At 52.6% G+C, this 27350-nt stretch overlaps 1 protein-coding gene across 1 annotated transcript in view; it reads right to left on the bottom strand.

Annotated features, from left to right (window-relative positions):
* VIPR2 (vasoactive intestinal peptide receptor 2) overlaps positions 1–27350 on the bottom strand; it is a 68001-nt gene that overhangs the window by 20699 nt on the left and 19952 nt on the right. Inside the window, exons 3-5 of the mRNA XM_082662209.1 lie at positions 23068–23175; positions 19432–19529; positions 1337–1434 (exon numbers count right to left, since the gene is read on the bottom strand). Coding sequence (XP_082518335.1) covers positions 1337–1434; positions 19432–19529; positions 23068–23175 — 304 coding nt within the window. The remainder of the gene's footprint in view (positions 1–1336; positions 1435–19431; positions 19530–23067; positions 23176–27350) is intronic.

The following is a 27350-nucleotide window of genomic DNA, read 5'->3' as shown; positions in this document are numbered from 1 at the left end:
AACCTCCAGATGGAGCCAGAGGCCGCGAGGAAGTGAGGCCACCACGTCTCAGCCGGACGGGATCTGAGCTCTGACCACTCACTGTCCTGACGAGGCGTCCAGAAGGTCTGCACAGTGTTCCAGAAACTCAGATACATATCAGACCCCACCCCCTGAACACCTTGTGGCAGCCTGTCCCTTAAGGACAATATTTCCTTCTGCATCAGAGCCAATCCTAACTCTTGCCAGACAACTTCAACAACCTGCGGCTCTTGCCTTTACAAGCCCCGACTCCTTCTCTTCCCTGGAACCCTCTCAGCTCTACCTGAGTCTGTGTTTCTCGAATTGCAATTCCTGAGACCCCAAATAATGCTCTCTGTTCTCTACAGACTACTTTTTGACAGGTGATCAAAACCCTGTTAAAATAAGCTGGATATCACCCATTTTACTTAAGGCTAGTGATGCTTAAGACACAGATTTAATCCTAAAAACTAGAACCTTTTCCCAGATAGAAGCGTCGACCTCCATCCTTGAACCCTGACCACCAGCCACACAACGTCTGTCATTAACTCCCAGAGACCTAGCACAGACCTAGGAGGGTCCAGGAGCAGGGGAAAAACAGGCGCCGTTCAGAGAGCACCTCCCACATGCCATGTAGGCTCCATCAGCCTCCATGTAGACGCACAGAGAGGTTAAGCAATTTGTCCAAGGTCACACAGCCGCTAAGAGACTGACCCAGGATTTGAACCTGTCCTCATGCTCCTGAACAAATGACAGTGTCTCTTAGCACCCACTGTGAGGCCCAGATGTGGGTGCTTCTGAGTGGGAGGGGAAGGCCAGGGTGCCTCTGTATTTTCAAAGCATTTGCATATTGCTGTTTAGTAAATAACAGTTGAGCTGCATTCTTTTTTTTTTTTTTTGCGGTACGCGGGCCTCTCACTGCTGTGGCCTCTCCCGTTGTGGAGCACAGGCTCTGGACGCGCAGGCCCAGCGGCCACGGCTCACGGGCCCAGCCGCTCCACAGCACGTGGGATCTTCCCGGACCGGGGCACGAACCCGTGTCCCCTGCATCGGCAGGCAGACTCCCAACCACCGCGCCACCAGGGAAGCCCCTGAACTGCATTCTTATCCATGGTCAGTACTGTCTCCTCATATGAGCAATGCAGAGTATTTAAATACAAATGTCAACATTAGCGTCATATTTCATGCTGGCATTTTCCCAGGGAGTTTGGTTGGCTCGGCACAGAGGAGGGCTTGGAGCTAGGGGTTTCTGCCCTCCTCTGATGGGCCGAGACGGCTTAAATGGGTGACTTCCTGTCTCACGTTTCTGGCAGGATTGCTCATTTCTGCCACTTACCTGAAGAGGCAAAGAATTATGCTTCCGGTTGTAAGGGAAATCAGAGAGACACTGTAGCCCAGGGTGTAAATGGCCTTCACCAGAATATAAAACGTGATCTGAAAGAGAGGAAAGTGCATCTGTAAGCTACTGGTGGCCGGCATTGGACAACGGGCCGGGTTCCTGATCCCACCGTGTGTTCCCTTCAGGTGGGGCTATGGGCTGCTGATGCTGGAACACACGAGGCAGCCTTGTCTTGGAGTTCCACCTCCATCCTGAGCCCAAAATGGCACTCTAAACACCAACCTGTTCCCATATAATTCATTGTGAACAATCTGGGATGGTTTCCATAAAGCAAGCCTGCATGGAGGGAGCCGCCTGGGGAAGCAAAGGAAGCAAGGACGTGGGGACCACATTCGGAGGAGGCCTCGAGGCGCCGCCCCGAAGCAGCAGGTTGGACGCGCTCAGCCTTCCGGGTGGGAGAGAGGAAAACCACTGAGCCCGTCTTAACCTCCAGGAGCGAGCAGCCCGCTGAGGTGGGCGCTGGCCCAGCCCTGCGGTCCTCCCCGAGGCCACCCTGCCAGCTCCCGCTAGAACCAAGCGGGTCTGGACCAGGAAGACACCGCCCTACGTAGGGGCTGCCGCCTGCCTCCCGCAGGGTGCGTTCTTCCTCCCCCAGTGAACTCCTGGTGTGATCTGGGTCTTAAGGCAGCGAAGACGGCGGAGCTAAGTGTGAAGAAACAGCAAATCCTGCCTCGAGCGACCCCGTCTGAGGCCTCGCAGGTCGGCGTGTGGGATTTGTCGCTTCGCGGCTTCCAGCCTGCGGGGGAGAAAGCAGAGGGAGAGCTGGGCTTCCGAACCGTCCTTGGAAACCCTGATTTCAGGTTCTGTCCCTCTCCTGTTCGCCTCCTGACGCAGGATTACAGGCAGGACTGGGGTGTTCGGGGCAGCTGCCACCGCGTCACCTGTGGCAACAGTTCAGGTTAAACAGTTGGAAAATGAAATATTTCAAACCCACTGAAAGCACAGAGAACAACGTGATGACCGCACACGCACCTGCTGACAGACGCCAGAACCTAACCGGCCACTGAGTAAAACTGCGGGGGGCCCACCGCCGACCCCGAGGCTTGACCCCGCCCCCGTGAGCCTTCACACCTTCACGCGTGTGTCTGCGCTGCTCGCTGTCCTGTGCCGCTTCCCCCTGTTCTTAGCTGCCCGCCCTTTAGTATCGCTTTACATTGTCTTTGCTGGGTTTCCCCATGTTTGCCTTTTTGTCTTACATTTTTCTTGATTCTCAGTTCTTCCTTCCGGTTTCTTCTTTCCCCTGAAGCACACTCCCTACGCACGTTTAGTGGGGGTCTGCTGGTTGTGGACCCATCGGGTTTTGTTTCTCTTTCAATTCTGAGCAGCAGCTCAGCGGGTGGGTTCTGGGTGCGGACGAGGCCCCCACTTGGGAGGCGGCTGCGTCCGCGCAGTCTGTCTTTAAGGTTCTCCGCAATTTGGTGTGTTCCAGTTTCATCACAGTGGCCTGGCTGTGCATTTTCTTTTATTCACGGTGCTTGCGGTGGTCGGGGTCTCCGTTTCTCCTGCTGAGACTGTGATCCGATTGACGCTGGGCCACCACCGGATGCCCAGAAACTGCTCTATTTCCCGCCCCCTCGTCCCTCTGCTGCATCCGGGCAGTTTCTACCTTCCCTGTTCCAGAATTCTCTTTTCATCTGTATCTGATGTGCTGTTTGATATACCTACTTGATTTTCATTTTTTAAAATTAAGGTTGATTTACAATGTTGTGTTAGTTTCAGGTGTACAGCAAAGTGATTCAGTTATATGTGTGTGTGTGTGTGTGTGTGTGTACACACACACACACACACACACACACACACGTATATTTTCTTTTTCAGATTCTTTCCCATTATAGGTTATTATAAGATACGGAATATAGTTCCCTGTGCTACACAGTAGGATCTTGTTTATCTATTTTACATATAGCAGTGTGCATATCTTAGTCCCAAACTCCTAATTTATCCCTCCCCCACTTTGCCCTTTGGTAACCATAAGTTTGTTTCCTATGTCTGCGAGTCTGTTTCTGTTTTGTAAATAAGTTCATCTGTATCATATTTTATATTCCACATATAAGTGATATCATACGATATTTGTCTTTCTCTGTCTGACTTACTTCACTTAGTATGAGAATCTCTAGGTCCATCCATGTTGCTGCAAATGGCATTATTTCATTCTTTTTATGGCTGAGTAATATTCCATTGTATATATATACCACGTCTTCTTGATCCATTCATCTGTCGATGGACATTTAGGTTGCTTCCACGTCCTGGCTATTGTAAACAGTGCTGCTATGAACATAGGGGTGCATGTATCTTTTCAAATTATAGTTTTCTTTGGATGTATGCCCAGGACTGGGATTGCTGGGTCCTAGGGTAGTTCTATTTTTAGTTTTTTAAGGAACCTCCATACTGTTCTCCAGAGTGGCTGTATCAATTTACATTCCCACCAACAGCGTGGGAGGGCTCCCTTTTCTCCACACCTTCTCTAGCATTTATTACTTGTAGATTTTTTTTAATGATGGCCATTCTGACCAGTGTGAGGTGATACCTCATTGTAGGTTTGATTTGCATTTCTTTGATAATTAGCAATGTTGAGCATCTTTTCATACGCCTATTGGCCATCTGTATGTCTTCTTTGGAGAAATGTCTATTTAGGTCTTCTGCCCGTTTTTTTTTTTTAATTAATTAATTAATTAATTTTTGGCTATGTTGGGTCTTCATTGCTGCACATGGGCTTCCTCTAGTTGTGGCGAGCAGGGGCTACTCTTTGTTGTGATGCACGGGCTTCTCATTGTGGTGGCTTCTCTTGTTGTGGAGCATGGGCTCTAGGCACGTGGGCTTCAGTAGCTGTGGCACAGGGGCTCAGTAGTTGTGGCTCATGAACTCTAGAGCATAGGCTCAGTAGTTGTGGCACACGGGCTTAGTTACTCTGTGGCATGTGGGATCTTCCCGACCAGGGCTCGAACCCATTTCCCCTGCATTGGCAGGCGGATTCTTAACCACTGTGCCACCAGGGAAGTCCCTGCCCATTTTTTGATTGGGTTGTTTGGAGTTTTTTTGTTGTTATTGAGTTGTATGAGCTGTTAGTATATTTTAGAATGTAAGCCTTTGCTGGGCGCTTTTTTTGCAAATATTTGCTCCCATTCCGTAGGTTGTCTCTTCATTTTGTTTATGGTTTCCTTTGCTGTGCAAAAGTTTATAAACTTGATTAGGTCCCACTCGTTTATTTTTGCTTTTATTTCTATTGCCTTGGGAGACTGACCTAAGAAAACACTGCTTTGATTTATGTGACAGAATGTTTTGCCTATGTTCTCTTCTAGGAGGTTTATGGTGTCCCGTCTTATATTTAAGTCTTTAAGCTATTTTGAGTTTATTTTTATGTATGGTGTGAGGGAGTGTTCTAACTTCATTGATTTACATGCAGCTGTCCAGCTTTCCCAACACTACTTGCTGAAGAGACTGTCTTTTCTCCGTTGTATATTCTTGCCTCCTTTACCGAAGATTAATTGACTGTAGGTGTGTGGGTTTATTTTTGTGCTCTCTCTTCTGTTTCATTGATCCATGTGTCTGTTTTTGTGCCAATACAATGCTGTTTTGATTACTGTAGCTTTGTAGCATCATCTGAAGTCTGGGAGGGTTATGCCTCCCCTTTGTTCTTTTTCCTCAAGATTGCTTTGTCAATTCTGGGTCTTTTATGCTTCCATATAATTTTTAGGGTTACTTGTTCTAGTTCTGTGAAAAATGTCATGGGAAATTTGATAGGGATGGCATTGAATCTGCTTTGGGTAGTATGCCATTTCAACAATAATAATTCTTCCAATCCAAGAGTATGGGATAGCTTTCCATTTTTAAAATCATCTGTAATTTCCTTTATCAATGTTTTATAGTTTTCAGCATTTAAGTCTTTTAACTCCTTGGTCAGGCTTATTTCTCAGTATTTTTTTCTTTTTGATGCAATTTTTAAAGGGATCTTTTTTTTACTTTCCCTTTCCGATATTTCATTGTTACTGTAAAGAAATGCAACAGATTTCTGTATGTTTTAATTTTCTTTTTTTTTTTAAGGTCTATTTTTTCCCCCAGATCAGGTCTTTTTTAGAGTATCTCATTTTTGGTTATTTTCAATTTCCTCTTTTTTTAAAAAATAAATTTATTTATTTTGTTTATTTTTATTTTTGGCTGTGTTGGGTCTTTGTCACTGTGCACAGGTTTTCTCTAGTTGCGGCGAGCAGGGGTTACTCTTTGTTGCGGTGCCTGGGCTTCTCATTGCAGTGGCTTCTCTTGTTGCACAGCACAGGCTCTAGGTGTGTGGGCTTCAGCAGTTGTGGCTTGCAAGCTCAGCAGTTATGGCTCATGAGCTCTAGAGCACAGGCTCAGTAGTTGTGGTGCACGGGCTTAGTTGCTCCACGGCACGTGGGATCTTCCTGGACCAGAGCTTGAACTCGTGTCCCCTGCATTGGCAGGCAGATTCTTAACCACTGCGCCACTAGGGAAGCCCTAACAAAACATTTTAAATGCACTTATTTGTATTCTTTGCCAGATGAATCCATTGTCTCCAGTTTCGAGGATGTAATTTCACTGTTCGTCATCTGCTGACTGGTTCTTTGTGTAGTTTGTACATTTAGGTGTGAGCTCATCTTTGGGGTTGATCTATGGGAATTTGGGAGGCCTGGGCAAGGATTTTCTTCCAGAAGAACCCGTGTTTGCATCTGCCAGGCTCCCCAATGCTACCAGTTCAGGAACGCTCTACCTGGATGTCTCAGCTCAGAGTTTCCATACTGGGCAGCATAACAAGAAAACCCAACTTGGAGGAAGGCACACCTGTCGCGACAGATTCTCGGGAAAGCCTGGTAGATGGGAAGGAAGACACCTCAGCAGGGGAGCTGGCAAAGCAAACAAGTTAATCATGACGAGGAAAAGCCTGAGCCCATCAGCAGTGAACCAGGTGCAACTAAAATAATAAGAGAGCATTTTTGTTTGTTTTATAAAATTGGTGATAACTGAAAAAATATGAAACTGCTGGTGAAGGTATTAGCTAAATGGGCATCACATCTGTTCCTAGTGGAAACATGCACTGGCACATTTTTTGGAAAGCCGTTTGACAGTATAATTAAAAAGATGAAAAATATCCTTGTCTTACTTCACATCCTTTAACCAGGAATTTGAGATTTGTGCACAGGTTTGTTTATTGATTAAAATAACAAGATATTAGACAAAACCTAATTTGTGAACAATTGAGTAAATTCAGCATATTCATAAAATAGAATATCACACTGCCCTTAAAAATCTTGTTTTCGAAGGATACTGACTGATTTAAGAAAATGTTCATGATATATTTTACTTTTTTTTTTTTTTTTTTTTTTGCGGTATGCGGGCCTCTCACTGTTGTGGCCTCTCCCGTTGCGGAGCACAGGCTCCGGACGCGCAGGCTCAGCGGCCATGGCTCACGGGCCCAGCCGCTCCGCGGCATGTGGGATCCTCCCAGACCGGGGCACGAACCCGTGTCCCCTGCATCGGCAGGCGGACTCTCAACCACTGCGCCACCAGGGAAGCCCCCATGATATATTTTATAAAACAAAACAAGCAGAGTGTACATTAAGTACAATGGTAATTTTGAAGTAAATACATGAAAACGGGGAAGAGACGGGGCTGGTGTACTGCTCATGTGTTCCTCTTGGAAGGTCCCCCCTTTCCTGTTCACACTAGTGCATGTATGATCAGAGGGGCAGAAACGGGAACCAGTTACGCACGCACCACACGAGAACAGTCCGCTGTTCACGGGTTTGTAACAGGGCCTTCAGTCTTCAGTTCCTAGTAAAATTACTATCAAGTCCCTAAGGGAGAAAATACCTATTTTCTTTACCACCTGTAACATCCATAATCTGCACCACAAACTTCACAAAACAGAACTAAAGGCGCAAGTCCTTGGGGGAAACGCAGTGAGTCCAGGGCTCACTCTCCCCTCGTAACTTCTTTGAGATTAGAATGTGCTGCTCCCTGTCAGGGTGGGGGACTTATTTAAATGTTCCATTGTGATAATTTTTTGATACACAAAAGATTTATTCCAAATGTCTGGCGAATTTAATATTCATTTTTGACACTATCAGGATAATAGGATGACATCCTCCCAACACTCATTCTTATGAGCTTTATGAGTTTATAGAAGTCTTAGGACTAGACATCTATAAGGGCTTGTTTTCCTTAAGCCAACAAAAGGTGATCAAAGAACACGTCGGACACTCTGCAGTTTTTAACTCTTTTCTTTGTAAGTATTTTGGGCATCCCCTATGCTTGAGGTCCATAAAAAGGACCCTGCCATCTCCTTTCTTATCCTGAATAAACATTCACTTTTATATTTAAGGTTGTATTCTTTTTCTTACAGAAAGTCCTCATACTGTTTAAGCGTGAGGCCCACAGGACGATTCCTGGGCTTGTGGCCTCACTCAGTGTGCAGAGCAGAGGACAACCTGGGTGGGGGGGTACTTGCCCCCGAAGATGATTAAATGACAGGTGTCCACGAACACCGGTCCGCAATGGTGGGCCTGAGAATGTCGCCAGTGGGACGCCCGAGGGGCAGCCGGGGGACACATTTCCAGGGCTTCGGCATGAGCCCCCCACCGACACCGGATGCACACGTACCAGGATTCCTGTCACCGCAAGGTTTTACCAGGGAAGATGTCCTCAAACAGTCACACGTTACAATCGCAAGTTTGAGACTGGATTTACTTGTAAAAAAGGAGTTGAACATGTGTCGCCATCATCACGTGATCCGCCAGCGAGGAAAACAGGTCAGGAATACGCTCCCCTTTCTCCACGCTTCTGAGGGGACTGCGGTGGGCAAACACAGGACCCGCCACTCTGAGCCTTCCGTGGGGGTCCTGCCTGGGAGGAGATGGCGGCCCTTCCCCACTGGCTGTCACCCAGGGCGGCTTCCTAGTCCCCAGCAAGTGTGTGGGACCGGGTGGCGTGCAAGTCGTCTTCCAGCCCTAACTTTCCACAATCATACATGGCCCTGGAGCTGCACGCATAGCCCTCCTCAAGGAACACTGCGGGCCGGCCAGTGTTTCCAAACACTGAGACATAACTAGGCGACTGAAGCCTCCGCTTGCCTGGGCCAGGCCTGGTTTATGTCTGCTGTCCTGGAGTGACTATTAATAGCTCCCCTTTTTCTCTTGAGAGGCCAGGTTTGGCTGACCTTTTATACGATGACCCTATTTATAACTCAGTAGTGGGCCACGCAATCAATTTCCTAGGTAACAACCAATATTTAAAGAAGGTAGCACAGAAAATGTGGCTTTGTGAAATGTTTGTGTTGGGTCACAGTGTGAAATGCATTTCTAACTGTGGATTTTAATTAAAAAAAGTTGAAAGCCCCTTGGCTAGACCAGAGGTTCCTGATTCAGGAAACTTTCTGATTAGAACCTTGCCCGGCCCGACGCCTCACTCTTCGGCTGACGTGAAACACCCTGACGTGTTCTCTTCTGAACCTGCTGATGCCACGTGCATCACTGTCTGGGAAACAGTGGCTCCTCCCAGACCTTTTAGTAACGATTAACCTTCGCACGAAGGGCCGAGGGAATGCGAGTGAAACCACCATGGCTACCCAGCATCTGTCTAAGGACGGGTCCCCCTGGAACAGAAGGCACAGCCCCTGTCTCCGGGGTATGTAGGTCTTGTTGGGTAAATAAGACCAACACAGACCCCGAAAAATGCTGACCCGCGTCTCTTACTCTGAACTCAGAGCAAGTGGCTGAGGCATGAGCAGGGGCACCTAGTAGCTGAAGGGCAGCACGGATGGGCGGGTGGCCTGGAGGAGACGTGCCAAGTGCTGGGGACCCGGGCGACGTCGCTGGCCGGTGCGGCAGGGTCGTCTGGGCTCCCCGTGGAGACATTAGTCACGGGTGAGGCTCACTCTGCTTCTCCCCGGCTCCCTGGCTTCCCAGGGCAGCACCTCAGCTCTGATTCCTCGGCCAGGTCTTTGGGCTCCTCCGAGAAGGCGCTGCAGGGGCCCACACACGCCATGTCCTGTGTGGCAGCAGGCAGAGGGCCGAGCGGGCAGCGTCTGCTTCACTCAGCAGAGCGCGCCGAGTGGAGTGGCCAGTCCGGGGCCTTTTCTCATGGCGGCTTTGGAGCAGGGCTGCGGAAGGACCTCGGAGCCCCTGGACCAGCAGCGTTCGCCAGGGCCAAGGGACAGCCTCTGTCTCAGGTGCAAGGAGGTGCCTGTTCTCACCTGAAAAATGGAAGGCTGAGGCTTCTTTGTTTTAAAGCAGATGTTTTAGAGACCATCAGAAACGACAGCCTGTTTTCATGGGAATGTGGTCCAAAGCGCACGCAGTCATCAAAGCTACTCCCCAGACTCAGGCACCATCTCAGATTCAGGACGAGTGAGGCTCACTGTCACATATGCAACAATGTTATGAGTTGAATTTTTCTGCCTGAAAGTCGTTGGCAAATATCTTTTAAGACCCACTTATTCTGCTTAGGAGACTGTAATGATAACCTAATAGTGCTGGGTGCTTTGCAATTTACAAAATATAACACAAAAGTTAATTCATTCACTCCTCCCAACAGCCTGTGAAGCAGCAGACGGAGTCTTTTTGCCACGTTCCCCTTATACAGATGGGGGACCTGAGTCTGGGGGTGACAGGTCAGTTTAAGAACATGAGGCCACCACGGTGCAGGGCTGAGAGCCCACCCGCACCCCAGCGTCCCCTCCCTCGGAGGCCGCCCTCCCTGGGGAACGTTACTTGTCTCTTTCAGCTTTCTTCCTTTAAGAGGAATCGGTCGGTTCTGCATGTAAGCAGCGTGGACGCACCACTGCATCCTAACAATAAGTAGAACTCTGAAAGGACTGGAACATCAACCATCTCCTTGGGTCCACGAGGGAAGGGAGGACACAGGACAAACAGCTGCCCCAGGACAGTGGGGGACAGGTGGCAGCAGGAGCTGGGGGTTCCCAGAGCAGAGTCATGAGACTGACTGTTAAGCTGCAGGAATGAAGACACTGGTGTGGCTGAAAGGACAGACAAGCACATCAACGAACAGAACAGAGCAAAGAAACAGACTCATGTAAATAGTCACTGGTCTCTGACAAAGAAGCAAAGGGAATACAATGGGGCAAAGACAGCCTTTTCAACACATGTTGCTGGACCAACTGGATCCACATGCAAAAAATGAACCTAGACACAGACCTTACACGTTTACAAAAATTAACTCAAAATGGGTCATAGACCTGAATGTAAAGTGCAAAACTATGAAACTCCTAGAAGATAACATAGGAGAAAATCTAGATGACCTTGAGTTGATGATGCTTTTTAAAATACAGCACCGAAGGCACCACCATTCATGAGAGAAATCATTGATAAGGTGGACTTCAATAAAGTTAAAAAATTCTGCCCTGTGAAAGAAACGCAGAGGATGAGAAGACAAGCCACACACTGGGAGAAAATATCTGCAAAAGGTACATCTGATAAGGATTGTTATTCAAAACATACAAAGAGGGCTTCCCTGGTGGCGCAGCGGTTGAGAGTCCGCCTGCCGATGCAGGGGACACAGGTTCGTGCCCCGGTCCGGGAAGATTCCACATGCCGCGGAGCAGCTGGGCCCGTGAGCCATGGCCTCTGAGCCTGCACGTCCAGAGCCTGTGCTCCGCAACGGGAGAGGCCACAACAGTGAGAGGCCCGTGTACCGCAAAAAACCCCCAAAAACATACAAAGAACTCTTAACACTCAACAATAAGAAAACAAACAACCCAATTTAAAATGGGCCAAAAACGTTAACAGGCACCTCGCCACAGAACAGACCGGATGGCAAACAGGCAAACGAAAAGGTGCTCCACACCAAAGCACAGCCCGCGGTATCATCAGGCTGGTCTAACGCAACCAAGAGTAAAATCCACAGCGAATGGGCGTGAGGACTCTGGGGCTTGTGGTGTAAGTGCTATCCACTGATGAGGCTGTGGACTAGTTTCCCTCAACCATAAAAGGATGATGAAAACCAGCGCATTACCTCATGGGCTTGTCGGGGGATTAAACGAGCTAATCCCAGTAAAGAGCTTGTAAACACTCTTAGTAAATGCCCCTAAGTGACTCATGTGACTGGGTTTGATTTTACAATAAAAACCATTTTTATGACGAAAGAGGTCTTCAAGGCTATTAAGCCCAACGACCCGAGTCCTCCTGAGTCAAGCCTCCTTTGTACACAGTCTGCTTCGCAGAGGACCTGGGGTCCCCCACCCCTACGCCCGGCGTGGTTCCCGCCGCCCGCGCGGCCCTGACCAGCGCTGCGGTGGAGGGTGAGGGGACGGGTGGACGCAAGGACAGGCGGACGGGCAGGGCTCCTGCTGACGGCGGCGCCCCCTTCAGTCTGTGGGCGTCAGAGGCACTGCAGGAACCCAAAGGGGAGACGCAAGCACGCTGGCTTTGCGCTGGGGCCTCCTCCAGTCTCGCTGCAGCCCTCAGGGCCGTCTGAGGAAGCGGACCGACCCCAGGGGGGCGCTGGGCTCTCAGGTCAGAGGGCGCTGGACAGCACTGCCCCGGGCAGAAGCGACCAGGCACCCGGCACAGCCAGTCTGGGTGACACACAGGTGACATTGCTCTCCTTGTCCCCGAGATCACCTCTCTCCTGAGGACGAGCGGAGATGTCGGGAAGGTGTCTGTCTGATGCTTCGTGGAGGGGCAGGAGGGGGGGCGTCCGGATGCTCATCGTGACTGACGCCCACCTGCCACAGGGCTGATTTCCCATGGAAGCTGCACTGCTGTGTAGCTGGGAGCAGGGCACCTGGCAGCTCTGGCCGTGGGCCCGGCGGTGACATCTCAGAGGAGGTGGCGCTGGGGATGCGGGGCTGGAGCTGTCGGCACAGTCGCCAGGGCTGCGTGACCGGCTGGCAAAGAGCCCCTCTTTTCAGTCGCTACGGGGAGCACTCCTTTGCTGGTGTGAACGTGTTAGAGGAAAATGGATTTTCTTTTAAAAATCCAAATACGACGTTTCTGAGGCAAAGAAACCTCCAGATATTCTGGAGCAGTTTCTCCCACTGAGACCTACTTACAGCACAGAGTTTATGATAAAGAAAAGGCGACGACAGAGGGACTGGGAGACTTTGTTTTGCTACCAAGCGTCCTCACCTTTGGCAGATAACGCGCATCTGATTCTAGAAACATCAGACAAACCCCTCCGAGAGCCTGTGACGTCTGTGAGGTCGAGGCCGATGTTCTCCAAACACGACACATGAAAGAGCAAGGCTGAGGGGCGGGAAGAGGCTGGGTCACGTGCGCCAGTGCCGCCTGTGCTGGCAGACATGCCCTGAGAACCGTCCTGGGACCCAGACGGCGGGTTAGATGGCAGCTGTGTAAAACTCGAAAGCTCCCAGGTCTGGTACCGGTGCTGAGGCTACGTCACAGCACACGCCCCTTTAGGAAGGACGGCCTCGCCGTTCACGAGCTGAGGAGGTGCATGTGTGCAGCTCGGGCGCCATGTCCGCGTTCACGCCCGCCGCGCACCCGCGCACTGATCGCGGAGGCCGCAGGGCGCCCCGGCCAGTCGGCTGCCCTGCACCAACCCGGCTACTACATCGCTTCAAAACAGGTTTCAGGAAACGCACGACAGAGGGAAGTTTCCTCGCTGTCCTGTCAGGGTCCCTGGTGGGAAGCAAATGTCACTGAGAAATGATTTGTCAAACAGCATAAATTTAAGTGATTTGGGGGGACCTAAAATTTGATTTTATTTGAACACAAGAGTTAAGTATCTGCTGATTTTTGAGAAAGCAGAAAATATAGGCGAACTGTTACAGGGAACCTGCAGTAACGAGGCCACTGGTTGCCCTTCATCAGCACGTTGCCTGGCTTGCGGCCTCTCCAGGCCCACGTCCAGCCGCTCGAGTTCCTCAGATCACACCCATGCGACAGGTAGTGTCAACCTGACAATTGGTAGGTGAACCTTTCCAAAACTCTGTCTTCTTTTTTCCTAGGTCTTTAACAGAGATTGCGAGTACCCAGTAAAGCAAATATTGCTAATTGCCATATTTTCTTCAATTATCTCTTAGGACCACAAACTTTTAGTCCTGAACTTGTACGTCACATGGAGAAACTGACCGGATCGCCCAGTGAATGTCCTGGTTGTCCCCAACCTGCCCCAGAAACGGTGCCTTCCCTCCCGTCCCCACCTCGAGCGCCTGGCTGGGATGGCCGGTGCGCCCAGCTTTGCCGACTGCCAGCTGCCTGGGCCTCAAATGTCTGTTTCCCCCAGGCAAGGCTGTCATGTACAAGCCCAATGAAGAGGGGGTCATCAGGGAGATCGGACCCTCCCTCAGAGACCTGTTCCTGGCTGAGACCGGCCTGGTGCCCCCAGTGCTGTGCCGGGGCCCCAGCCCCGAGTCCTGCCTGATGCCCCAGGGCTGTGGACATGGCTGGCCCCCTTGGCTGTCTTACAGAAACGGCCTGGTGTCCGCAGTGGGGTGCGCTCCTGGCTCGGCCCCTCACCCCTGCAAGGCTGGGGCTGCCTGCCTCGCAGGCACCCTGCATCTCCTTCCCCGAAGGCGGGTTGTTTCTCTGTACTTCCCTGGACACCTGCATTGCTTCCTACGCGCTCCTGAGCTGCTTCTCCATTATTCGACCCTAATTTCTGTGCCCTCCTCTCCTTTCTTGTAGGAGAACCTCCCGGAGCCAGGCACCTACCCCGCTTCTGCAGATGTCCTGGCTAACCTCCTCTCCCTCGCCCTGGTTCTCCTTTGGCCTTGGAAAGACTCACTCCTCTATCGGGCAAGTGTTAAGCATCACGCTTACAGGTTCAGGTGAAACTGGCCAGTAATCGCGTCTGTCTCGCGAATCTTCTGATCACGCTTCTGCCGGCGGTCAGATCTCTGCCTGGACCGTCAGCGGGCGGCGTGGTATGTGGTGCTGGTTACGGCTGCCGCCCAGTCCCACTGGCACCGCTTCCCCCGTCCTGAACCCCCAGGTCCTGCCCTGCCTGCCTCGCTGCTGCTGACCCAACCCGCCCCTGTCTTCAGTCACTGTTGGTGCGGACGGGTCAGAGGAAAATGGATTTTCGCCATCGTTCGACGAGTGGTCCACGCGGGAGTGTGGCCCTCACGTGCCCCTGAAAGCCACGGCGAAGCTCCTTCCTGCCCTTTGATGCAGAATGAAGTGAAGCCACCGCCCTTGGTGCTTGTTCGGAAGCGGAACGCCATCGGCCACCGTAACGGAAGCGAGTGTGAGGCCCTCCTGCACCTCCAGGTGCTCCAGTCCTGGCCTCCACCTCCCACAGGCTGCTCAGCATGTCCCCGCCCGACCGTCCTCTGACATGGGTACGTCAGGGGTCCTGCAGGGCCTGGGAGTGAGAGCTCGCGGGCGCCTGACAGGGAAGGACTGAGCACACCAGGGATGGGGACCCTTGGGGAGGTGACGTTAGCGGTCAGTGGCAAAGAGTTACTGCAATGGTCCGAAAGCTGAGAGGAGACTGCAAAACTATTTTTAGGAAAATATGGCAGAACGTGGAAGAGATGTGTGCACTCGGAGCATGCGAAGGCGGATATGCCAAACAGTTCTCTTGGCTAAATTTAGCAGAAGTGCTCTTTATTTAAGAACGATAGTAGCAAATATATAATGCAGGAGACGTATGGACCGCTTTGCCTGGTGTGTCCGCCCAGCACAGGGTGCCTGCACGTCACTGACGCTGCTGTTCTTCAGCAGGGCGGCGCGGCAGCAGGGCGGGCGCAGAATCCTATGTGGTGACTGAGTCGCGGGTGGTGGCCATGGAGTGGGGACAGCCCTGGGGTCCTTCTGGATTCATCTGGGAGACCCCCAATAACGGAAAAGGAGGCCACCCTGGGCCCACGAGGCTTGTCACGGGTGCTCATTTCTAGCACTTTTCATGTTTTGCCAACTCTCAGCATCCTGGGAGGTCAGAGAGACGGGAACGCTGGGCAGCGGGTGGGACACTGAGGCAGGGAGGCTGGCCAGGGAGTGCTCTGACCAGAAGCCTCCAGACAGCCGTCGGTGGAGGAAGGAGGTCAGGATACCAGGGTCCACCCGACGGGCCGCAGTAGGAGCCACCGGGTCAGGAGAGTCCCCGGGTCTGGGGCATGATGGGTCAGGGGGCCTGGGGGGTCAGGTGACCAGGCAGACGGCACCAGGTGGAACGACCGCCCACCTGAGGCTGAGACCTTGATGCCAGGAAAGCCTCTTCGGCTCGGGAGACCCATAGGCTCCCATGATAAGGGTGGGGGCAGCGAGAGGGGCTCGTGGTCTCTGGCTGGCCTGCTCTCCCTGCAGGCTTCAGCAGGCTGGGACAAGGCAAAAGGGGGAGAGGAGCTGCCGGTGTGGCCCCCGTGGGTCTGGGGTTGGCAGGGGGTCCTGAGAGCCTCTTAATGGGATTAAACCCTTTATCCAAGGATTGAAAGAAAAAAGGCCTAAGACGAAGATGCGCACACCTGAGGCAGGTTTTGCTGGGAGAGCGACACAGACTGGGGAGACATTGCTTTATGGAAAGCGGGATGTGGTGACGGGGCGCCCCGAGCCGAGCCTGGCTGGCGTCAGGGTTTCACTGCACCAGGACACGCAGGCCTGGGCCACCGCCACCCCCCCTCCACGACTCTGCGGGCTCCCATGGTCCAAACGAGGAGCAGCTTCGCAATCACAGCTCCCGCGTCGTCCAAGGGTCCTCTGGGGTCTTCAAACTCTTTTTTCCTTCACGGGACTCCCATTCCCAACTGCTTTGTCTCTCAGTTCCCTCACTGTATGTGGCTTTTGTGGAAGCTGATTTTTCCCCTTGAATTTAATTAATTTTGAAACCAACAAAGGTTGCACACACAGCGCCCAGGGCAGAGTTTGGCTGCACGAGCACAGGAAATCCAATTAAAATCGTAAAACTGGGAAGAAAGAGAGTGGCTGATGAGATGAAGAGTGACGTGGAAGCAGGAGGCCCCGTGGATCGAGGGGCCGCTCCCTCCCTCCCCCCGGGGAAGACCGTCCCGGCCTCACTCTGGGCAGCTCAGCGAGCTGCGGTTTTCATCTTCCAAGCGACTCCTTAAGCAACCGAGAATTCGAAGCGTGAGAGCAGTGGAAGCTGCAACCAGGAAGAAAATGATTCATTTTGGTCTTGTGCCATTATTCTCCTCACCTTCGCACGTTAAAATATTTTGAGTTTCTAATCCATTGGCAGAGAATATGCATTCGTGATAACTGCAGAATCTCTGAAATGTTTAATTGAGAAGAAAAATAGCTCTTGGCACTGGACAGAAAAGCATTAGGAGATCACAGGTGCTCTGTCCTCGTGGGCTCTGAGCTGACATGGTTCCCACGACGATGTCCTTTACAACCACCTTGGGCTCTCTGTAACCCAAGGACAGAGTCGGAACGTTACGGTTCCGGGAAATGTTTACTTGCGGAACAAGTACAGGCTCTGAATAAATGCTGCTGGCGAGGCCTCAGGACGCTGTGTTCTTCGCCCTGACGTGTGTCCTGAGGCCTCGGAGTTACGAACGCTGGGCTGGCTGCCGAGGTAGAAGGGAGGCGTGGGTGATGGAAGGCGGCTGCTGGGGCCCCACCCCACCCACCCCTACAGAAGTCTGGACACTCTCCAGCTGCTGCCCCCGTCCTGCAGGGCCACCTGGGACGTGACAGGGTCTCGGCCACCGTGGGGCTGTCATCACCCCTGGTCAGAGTTCAGGGTCTTCAGAACAGGGCCTGGGACGCTTTTCTCTACGGAAACAGCCCTGAAACTGGGGTTAAATTCTACACGAGTTAAGGTCTTATTCTTAGACACCAATAGGACGGCTTCCGGGTTTGGACACATTTAAGTAGCTGAACAGCAGTTTGCTACGAGTCTGGAACCTGAGATCCCCTCACTGTCCAATGAAAACGTGCTTGGACCCTGATTCCACGAGTGGCCTCTGACCTGGCTGTGCACCCGGCCACCGGCAAGCACGTGGGCAGTGGCATTTACGCCCATCCTCCAGGGAGCGGGGTGGGGGCGGGGAACGGCTGACGGCGGAAGAGGCTAAACGCTGCCCAAGCCTCGGGCCCAGCGTTGGGGGGCTTCACCATTTGTGCTGCTGTCATGGGGGCCCCGCGAGACCTGCCCCTTGGCCACGCCCATGGGGAAAGGCTGGGCCTTCTCTGTGGGATCCTGTAGAACAAAAGGGGTTCGTGCAGAATGCCCCAGGGGCACAAGTCCACGGGCGGGGGGGGGGCACAATGGCTGGGAAGGGTCAGCACAGCCCTGGCCTGGCTGCCCGCCCAGGTGTGTCCCAGGCCCATTGCTGTTGCTTCCACCTGTGTAGGGAGAGCAGTGGGCCCGGGAGCGGCCCCTGAGGAGGGGGTCAAAGAGGCTGGCTCTCGTCAGAATGGCGGGGCCCTTGGCCACATCACATCATTTCTCTAAACCTCAGTTTCTCCATCTGTAAAGTGGGTTGTCACCCAGACTAAATGAGATGAGGGGTGGGCAAATGCGGGGGCATCGGTCAACAAGCACAAACCTGCAGTGATAAGATGAATAGGTTCTGTGTCTCACCAAAAGCAAACGGAGGGGCTTCCCTGGTAGCATAGTGGTTAAGGATCCGCCTGCCAATGTAGGGGACACGGGTTCAAGCCCTGGTCCTGGAAGATCCCACATGCTGCGGAGCAACTAAGCCTGTGCGCCACAACTACTGAAGACCTCGCACAGAGCCCATGCTCCGCAACAAGAGAAGCCACCGCCATGAGGAGCCCGCGCGCCGCAGTGAAGAGTAGCCCCCGTTTGCCGCAGCTAGCAAAAGCCCGCGCGCAGCAACAAAGACCCAACGCAGCCAAAAATAAATAAATAAAATTTATATATATATATATATATATATATATAAAAGCAAAGGGAATCTGTGAGGCGATGGACTGGGGAATCATCTCATATTGTATACATGTGAGAACATCACATCGTGTACGTTAAATATATACCACGTCCATCAGTAAGAAGCACATGATGCAGGGCTCAGAGCTGCACCACCATGATTACCCTCGCTGACCACCGGTGACAGGTCACTTGTCATCCAGTTAGAGGGATACCAGCTAAAATACAATGAACTTCCTTTCCTAGGGTTTACTAATTTGGTAGGAAAAGAACCGGCTTTAAATTGTAACTCTTAGTGAGGAGAGCAAAGAAAGCCCCTCTGTTACCCAGGAGAAGTGATGGGACAGCCACATCCCTAAGGGCCTCACTTGGGGGCAGGACCCAGGGGCAGCGGAGGTGAGGTGGCATGGGCGGGGGGCAGGAGATGGGCCTCGGCGGCACAGACACGGTCTGCCCGCACCGTGTGGGCTCAGGCGTCGGGGGCAGGCACTCCCCAGGGCCTCACACCCGTCGTCAGGGAGCACGTCTGAAACAACCCGGCTCCCGGCTCCCAAGGCCCTTACCCATCCACACGGGGTCACAGGGCGAGCGATGGGCTTCAAGGGGAGACACTGAGCTGGCTTCCCGGTGGCAAACAAAACAGACCCCCCACGGGGCACGGCCGGGTGCGGGTGCCGGGCTGAGGGTGCCCACCGCTTAAAGGACCGCGTTCCCGGAGAAAGGCTCTCCTCACACTATGCCTGCCCCACGCCGAGTCTCCACCACGGCCCGAGAGAGGCAGCAGCGGCCAGCCGAGCCTGGGCAGCCCAACCAGCAACGCGGGCTCTAAGTCTGCAGAGCTGCTCCAAGTGTGGTTCCATCCCCGCTGCCGGCTCAAGGCTAAGAGAACAACCGCGTGGCTTCTCGACAGCCCACGGGTGGCAACACCCTAAAGGGAACAAAGAAACCCTCATGGCAGAAGGGACACTGGCTAAGCTCAGTTTGGCAGGTAGAGCCACTCTCGGTGTCACCTTCCAGATATACCACAGCAGGTGGAGAAAACCAGCCTTTCCCAGCTCCAAGACTACGGAACCAGCACATAATTCCAAAGGCTGGGTGGCTGAACTGAAACCAGGGACCTCACTGGCAGGATTTGGCCAGAAGTGAAAGAACACCTGAGTTAGGCTTGGAGCAGCAAATGGTCGCAGTTTACCAGGCACCTCGGAAAAACGACCAGAAAGGGAGGCCCGCGCAGCCCTTACCTTGCTCTCATCTTCGGGGTCATTGTAGCCGCACGCGTCCATGAAATCCGGGAACGTCTCTGACCACCCGTCCCTGGTGCAGTTCTTGCTTATGTTTCCTGGAAGGTAAAGGCTAGGTGTCTGATCTGCACGTCAGGACTGGCCTGGTGGCCAGGGCCCCCGCCTGCACCTATGCTGGCTTGAGAGGCTCCCTCTCCCTCGGGGCCGGCTAGGGGCCCGGGCCTGAACCCGGGGCAGCTGCTCAGGGTGCGTCCCCCTCTTTGGCATCCTCGCCCACGAAGCCTGGGCAGTGGCCCCTGCATCCCCGGGGCCTCGGCGGCTGAAGGGAGCGGATTCGGCGCCAAAGCACGGGCGCGGTGTCCGGGGCAATTATGATGGGACAGAGGTGCCGGTGTGTTCTACTCACTACGGAGCGGGGTGCAAGCGAACAGGCTGTTCCGTCCACTGAGAGGCATCGTGGGCAGACCCTGGCCGTTCTGCCCTGCTCTGCCCTGCGCTTTCCTGCTCCCCTGGGCCAGTCCTCACCTCGCGGCCCCGAGGCACAGTGACCAGAGCAGCCAGGGCAGGCACCACTGGCCGCTGTGGCTGCAGGAAAGGCCGTGGACGTCAGGTTCACGTGGCATGAAATAGACAGCTTTGACTTTACAGCCCCACTGTTTGCTCCTAGGAACCTAACGTGCACGTCAGACTCAGCAATGCAGGGTCCCCTGCACAGGAAGAGGCGAGTTTAGCAGATGACACACAGGGTGGTGAGGGAAAGGGGATGGACCTGCTGGGTGGGCTTCGGGGGCTCGGACCCAGGCTGGCGCGGCGACTTTGGCCCTGCTGTCTCTGCTTCCTGCTGGGACCACAGGCCCAGGGCTTTCAGAATAGCAAACGTTTCCTCACACCATCTCTTTTTATTTGCACACTTGGTGGCATCACAGTTCCCATTTTATAGATGGAAAAGTGAGGCTCTGAGGGTCAGTAACAACTGAGTTTTGTGCTTAAAAACCCCTCATTTCTTCTACCCCAGGGCAGCGCAGCGGTTCACCTGCTCTGACTGATGAATCAGGTGGGACCAGGAGTGCGGTGCGTCCGCCCTGGGGAGGAGATAAGCGTAAGCCACTCTGCTCCCCGTGGGGAGAGAGGCCGGGGGAGTCCAGACCCCAGCCCGCTGGAGAGGAAGTGGGTTGGGTCGGTTTCAGCAAAGCCCCTGGAAAAGAGCACCTGGGCTCTCCCGGCCCAGCCTCACTCCAACACCGCCATCCCCTGGGTCCTCTGATTCCAGACCCGAAACCTCCTGCTCCAGCTCCCGGGGGGCCTGCGGGCAGCTCGGGCACAGGGACTGCAGTGCAGTGGGCCAGACAGAGACCTGAAAGGGGCAAGGTTGCTGAGGTCTGGCTCCCCTGCCCCACGTTACAGAAGGGAGACCGAGGCCCACAGAAGGGAATGACCTGCCCGTCAGAGTCGGGAACAAGAAAGGACAAGAACAACAGTGGTGTCGGCAGCGTAGGGCTCACCGGCTCCTCCCGGCTCTTCCGTATTTAATTCACGCAATCCTGACAGCTACATGAGGAGGCCCTTTGATGATCCCCTTTTACAGGGGAGAAACCTGAGGCTTAAAGAAGCTGGGTCACCCGCCCAAAGCTACCAGATTACAAGCGAGGCGCCCGTTTCAGACCTGGGCAGTCAGCTCCTCACCTGCACAGCACACCTGCTACCTACCTGCTCCTGGGACCTGTACCCTAAGCTCTGTGGAAGGGCAAGGAGTGCTGAGCTGGCCATTCCTCACTTATAATATGGCAAACACTAAAGAGGACATTTAAATAAACCTCATCCTACGAAGTCGAGATTCGCCCACAGGGTTGTCATCTTCCTGGCTTCACACTCCTCAGTGAAACCTTGGGCAAAAGTGGAAGGTGGGCTTCCAGGAAATGCCTGAGATGGTTAAGAGAGGGGCTGGGGAGGTGATGGAGGGGTCAGGGAGGTGAGATGAGAGAGGGGCAGGGAGGTGAGGGACGGGTCACGGATGTGAGAGAGGCATCGGGGGAGAGAGATGGACAAAGGGGTGAGAGCGGGGCCAAGGAGCTCAGGGAGAAGGGTGTGGGAGGTGAGGGAGAGGGGGCGGGGGGTGAGGGCAGGGAAGTGAGGGGAAGCTCCGGGAGAGGGTAAGGGGAGGTGAGAGAGGGACCTGAGAACGAAAGTGGGGCACAGCTTAGGACTCAGAAGTCTGGTCACCTGTTGTGAGGACCCCGCAATCTCCATGCCTCTCCCCACCGTGGCCCCAATTTAGCTGCAGTGTAGGGGCCTCAGCACAGTGGTGTAGGTAGCCCCACCCCAGCTCCCTAAAGCTGATTGCACACTCCTGTCCTCAGTCCTTAAGTGCATGCTTGAGTGTGACTGTCCTGAAAAGGCCACAGTCACACGTCTGGCCCTGAGCACGGCCACCTGGGCTCAGGCCCTGTCACGAGGGTCCTGGCTTGGGCCGAGGCGGGAGTGATGGGCAGGCTCCAGGTTGCGGCCGGTCCACCGGATGTGCTCCCATTGCGGGCCATTTCAGCTCTGAGTCAGGGGCGGGCCAGGGCCCTCGCAGCCCTCTGGGGACTGGCCAGGTGGCTTCTGGAGAAGACGGGGAGCAGAACTCAGAACTGGGCTGCCTGGCCGAGGGCACGGGCTCCTGGCTGTGTCGTTGTTGGACGCAGAGCATAGGCGCCTTCTCCCCAGCTGAGAGAACACTGATACTTGACGGCATCCATGATGCCCTAAGGTTCCAGTTCGTCAGAATAAACCTCCGAGTCCTGGAACCTGGCCCTCCGCCACCTGATGGTTTGATACTGTCCCTTGCAAAGACCTGCTCTGGGAACTGTGCCCAGTCCCCCAGCTCTCCCCTCCCACAGAAGTAGAGTCTCCCACCCGCCTGTTCACATCCCCTTTCCTAGCCCGGCTCAGGGGGACCTCACGTGGGCCCCAGGGCTCACCCGCATGGGGACAGCAGAGCAACGTGCTGGTTGCCATGACAACACGCACTGATGTGTAGAGACACCCCCCAATTTCCCACTTACAACTTTTTATAAAACACGGGTCTATTTCTCGAACATCTGGGTTTCCTGGGCCTGTGTGCAGAGCAAGCCCCGGAAGGAGGGGGCGGCCCATCTCGGTCAGCACCTTCTGAGGCTGGAAGCTCCGCGACTGCAGGTGTTCAGGTGACAGGGGGCCGGGTCAAGGGTGGGGCTGAGAACCCAGAGAGTCGGTCCAGGAAAGGAGAGGATTCCCGTGAAGCAGAAAGTGCGTTCCTGGCCGAGAAGGGACACCCTGGAGGACGCTCTCTGGGGGTTACGGGTGCCCAAGTGCGGCAGGTGTTTCTATTCTCTCCCTGCCTGGTGCCACGGCCCCTCGTCTGCGCTGGGCGCCTGTGTGTCTGGCTCCTGCCCAGGGTCTCCTGTCCACCCCACCGTGTGTGCTGTAGGGTGGACGACCTGGCAGGAAGCCTTCTGTGCTCCCAGTCTCTAAGGCCAGCTCAGCACAGCTGCTCCCTGACTCACTGGGCCAAAGAAACTGACGCCCTGCTTCTTGTGCCTCCATGGAGAAGCCGTCCCCTCGTACGCCCCCCCCCCCCACCTCCGCACAGCTCAGAAACAACACAGACGACAGTACCTGGTTTGCTATAAAAGTTGCTGAACAGTTTTGGACAGGGCACCGTGACAGTCTCGCCGACATCCGCGGGGAGCCAGCACGTGATGTTGTCCCAGACGCCGCTGCAGGCTGGAGGGGAGACGGGGGTGAGCAGGGCCCTCTGCCCAGCACAAGGGCAGCACCCTCAGGCCACGTGTGGGGTGCCCAGGGTGGTGGGATCGGATCTGCTCAGAAGCTTTTCAAATAGAAAGCCTGTTAATTAGGTAATTATCTTGCAAATTATTTTTCTGTGAAACTCGCACCACGATATTATTGAGAATATACTTGGCATGGGTTCATTGCAATCAGCTTTGGAGGAATAAGCAGATCTGCGGTAGAATGTTTCTGAGGAACCCAGCATGCACTGCACACTTTCGAATTGTAGTAGAATCATTACTTTTTCCTGCTGAAGTGCTTCCCGCCCACCCCCCATGTGATAAAATGGGCAACACTGAGTATTGTGTAAGTCTTGGAGGTTAGAGTCCCCTAGATGCACATATACTTGTGCGTTTATGGATTCTGACTTCAAGGACAATTTGCAAATTTAAATATTTGAAAAGATTTAGTTGATTTCAGCAGTCAAGACGACATATTAGCGGTGAAATCTTAGGCTACCCTCGTGGAGTTATCAAAACTTAATTTGCATTATGTTATAGCTTAGAACACTTTTCAGATCTCTTATTTGGTTTAATAACCACCCCACGACAGTAATTCATACCAACACTGTATTAATCATCTCACTGACAAAGAGCACTGAGGTTTGAATGGTCCAGGGGCCTCTCAACATTAAACAGACAGTAAGTGAATCCACGTTTGAACCCAGGAAATTTTTATCACAAGTCCAAGGTGTTTCTACTGTATTTTGTGACCTCTAAACTTTTATACTTCATTTAAACTTCAGTATTGGAGGAGCAGGGTGCTAGCCTCAATTAAAACAAAGAAAGAAACAACAGTTCTGCTCTCTGACACGCCACCCACACCTGTATGATAACTGCGCAAACACATCAATGGAGTTATGCATTTTTGGTTTGACCACGGGAATGTTTTACTTCTAAGAACAGAGGTAATGAAAAGTTGGCTACAAACCAAGTTTTGCAAAAAAAAGATGAAAATAGGGACTTCCCCGGTGGTCCAGTGGTTAAGACTCCGCACTTCCACTGCAGGGGGATTGGGTTCGTTTCCTGGTTGGGGAACTAAGATCCTGCATGCCGCGCTGTGCGGCTAAAAACACAAACAAAAAAACCATGAAAATACTTTCTAAAGGCTTTTTAAAATAAAATGAAAATACATTCATCCTAAAAACTGAATTACCTACCGAAGATTGAGTACATAAATTCATACTATATTAACATTCTTACATATTTAAAGAAAACGTTGCTTTTTGAAAAACTACTTAGGACACATCATCAAGGACAAAGACATCACTAGAAACACACCTCCGGCCGGTGGGCAGTGCAGCCTGCAGACCTGGGAGTGTACGGATGAGCAGGGTGGTAAGGAGGGATGTGCCTACGCGATGAGGGCAAGAGACAGACAACTGGGGACATACGAGCTTCTCGCTCCATTTCCCAAGTCTCATGAAAATGGCAGTTGAGAAATTTGAAATGGCAGTTCCTAGAGATGTCATAAAACTGAAGACAGACAGCATGTATGTGTGTTAAAGACTCAGGTGGAGCAAAGGGGGCGGCAGCCCAGCCCGCAGGAGGTGAGCAATGGGGGTGCCCTTAAAGGGCACAGGGGACCTACGTTTGGGAGAATCACATCGAGTTTGAATTCTGAACTCTGAGAACTCCAGAATTCCCTGCCCTGCTGGGTGTTTCTGGAAGCTCTGCTGGAGGAGCACCAGGGAGCCCCGGACCAACCAGGCCGCCTGGCACGGGACGGAGGGCACAGGAGTGGCTCTGAGAACAGCACTTTGTGACCACCCTGTGTACTAGATCATCGCGAGAGTGTCTTGCCATTGTTCTGGTACAAAGTTTGATGCTAATTATTGATAGAGAGGTGGAAAACTAACTTATAGTTCCAGGAATAACATAGAGCTACACCGGAAAGGAGCCTGGGACTGTTACAGGGTCAACTGTGGTCATAATAACGTAAACCACAACCGTGAAGGGACTCGGCGGGCGGGGCGGGGGGGGGGCGCAGCTTGGAGAAAGGGGAGAGAGCTGCCAGGCAGGGGCGACTCCCAGCAGAGTTCAGCTGGACCCAGGACAAACTGGGGAGAGGAGGCTTGTTTGAAAAGTGCTGAATAGTCCAGACTGCATGAGAAAAAGTGGCGTGGGTGAGGCAAGCAGGGTCTGTGTGAGAATTTATTTTTGTTACACTCTCGTAGCAACCTAGATATGTGAGATGGTGATAATAAAATCAAGGCTCAGTCTGAAAAGAGGAAAATTTCGTTCACATCAATAGACTGAAAAGTTACTTGACGAAATTCAGCAGCCATTGCTAATTTTTAAAAGCTCTAAATAGAATAACGAAATACTGAGACTGCCTTAACGTAGCAAAGGCCATTTGTTAAAAGAAGTAGCTATTATTAGAAACGGTTAAGCACAGTGTACAACCCAAACCAGGACCCTACTGGGCACTTGCTGTCACCATCATGCTTCAACGATACATTAGCGCTTTAGCTAAAACAATAGATAAAATGAACTGAACAGATTCGCTAAAATAAAGAAGAGAAAAAACCCTAGAACTGCACTTTGCAACGTGGTTACCACATGTGGCCGTTTAAGCCTAAATCGACTGAAATTAAATGCAATTGAAAATTCAGCTCCTCAGCTGCAGTGGCCACGCTTCTAATGCTCAGTAGCCACATGTGGCTGGTGGCTCTCATCTCACAGCTCAGACACACATTTCCATCATCCCAGGACAGCGTCACCCTCGAGCTGTAGCTAAAATGAGCAAAAAATAAAACTAAAAAGCCACTCTTACAAACTATCAAGAAACAAAGCAAAGAGAGAAAATAACAAACCCATCATTACTGTACATAAACTATTGCTGGGGGTAAATTAGCCCAAACAGATGCAACTTTCGTCAGGTCATGGTTTTTCAGCTAAAAATGGCCGTATAAATTACCTGAAGTATTTTATGAATAAATTATAAACAAGAATGAGAATTTTTTGGTAAAAATTTATTTCTCACTTGTCACACAAATCTTCTCCGTCTTTCAAAACCCAAAACAAGGAGGAGGAGGTCTCTTATCCAAAGTGGGGGTCAGTGGCTTGGGGAACTGAAAAGCACGGTAGGCGCTCAATACCTTAAGTATCTTCCATTGATTGAAACACAAAGTGTGTTTCTATCACTTCAACACAGAACACACAGCCAAAGCCTTTCCTTTGCGTGTGGGCTTATTGACTGGGCTCCTCTTTGCTTTTCTTGTGTAAATCATACTCTGACCTGTCCTCGGTGATTTCCAACTTCAGAGCACTGGAAGTGGGCTGACTTAGGCTCCTGCAAAGCTAGGTTTCCAGACTCAATCCTAGCCGTCATGCTCACCTCCAACCCTACGGCTGCTTAGCAACTCAATTTTTCAGTTTTTCCGAAGCACACAAATTGATTTTCCCAGAAACAAGTGCTTTTTTTTGTACTCCTCAGCTTCCATACTGTTTAATTTAGCACCTGGGTGAGTAACAGACTCGGGAGGCACTGACACGTTGTACACTTGGCAAAGTGTCCCAGAAGCTGCAGAGAGGAGGTGGCGGAGGAGCCCCGACCAGGGCCTGACCGAGGTGCCTCCGTGAACCAACCGCCAGGCTTCGCAGGAACGAGCGCACAGGAGCCCAGCGTAAACCGGTGGGGGTGGCTTCCTAAGTTCCTCCTGGGAAGGCAGCTTAGTCCCCTGAAAGGAACATTCTAGATCAAGAGGTCCAGAAAAACTTGTCTTACGCACGGTGCAGCCTCCAGAAATTTCTTAAACTTCACGGCAACTTGAACGGAACATACTCGGGACATGGATGAGTTGTGCTCAGGAAAGGCTGCTATTAGAACACGTGCCTGTGTTCTGGAACTCAGAGGAGACAGCTGCAGTTCACCTGGCCCGAAGCAGTCTTTTTTTTTTTTTTTTTTTTCCGGTACGCGGGCCTCTCACTGTTGTGGCCCCTCCCATTGCGGAGCACAGGCTCCGGACGCGCAGGCTCAGCGGCCATGGCTCACGGGTCCAGCCGCTCCGCGGCATGTGGGATCTTCCCGGACCGGGGCACGAACCCGTGTCCCCTGCACCGGCAGGCGAACTCCCAACCACTGCACCACCAGGGAAGCCCCTGAAG

Source organism: Grampus griseus (assembly GCF_964374135.1).
Source record: "Grampus griseus genome assembly, chromosome: 9".
In the NCBI taxonomy this organism is placed as follows: Eukaryota; Metazoa; Chordata; class Mammalia; order Artiodactyla; family Delphinidae; genus Grampus; species Grampus griseus.
Note: the sequence above shows the minus strand (reverse complement) of the source record. Positions and strands in the feature narration are given on the sequence as shown.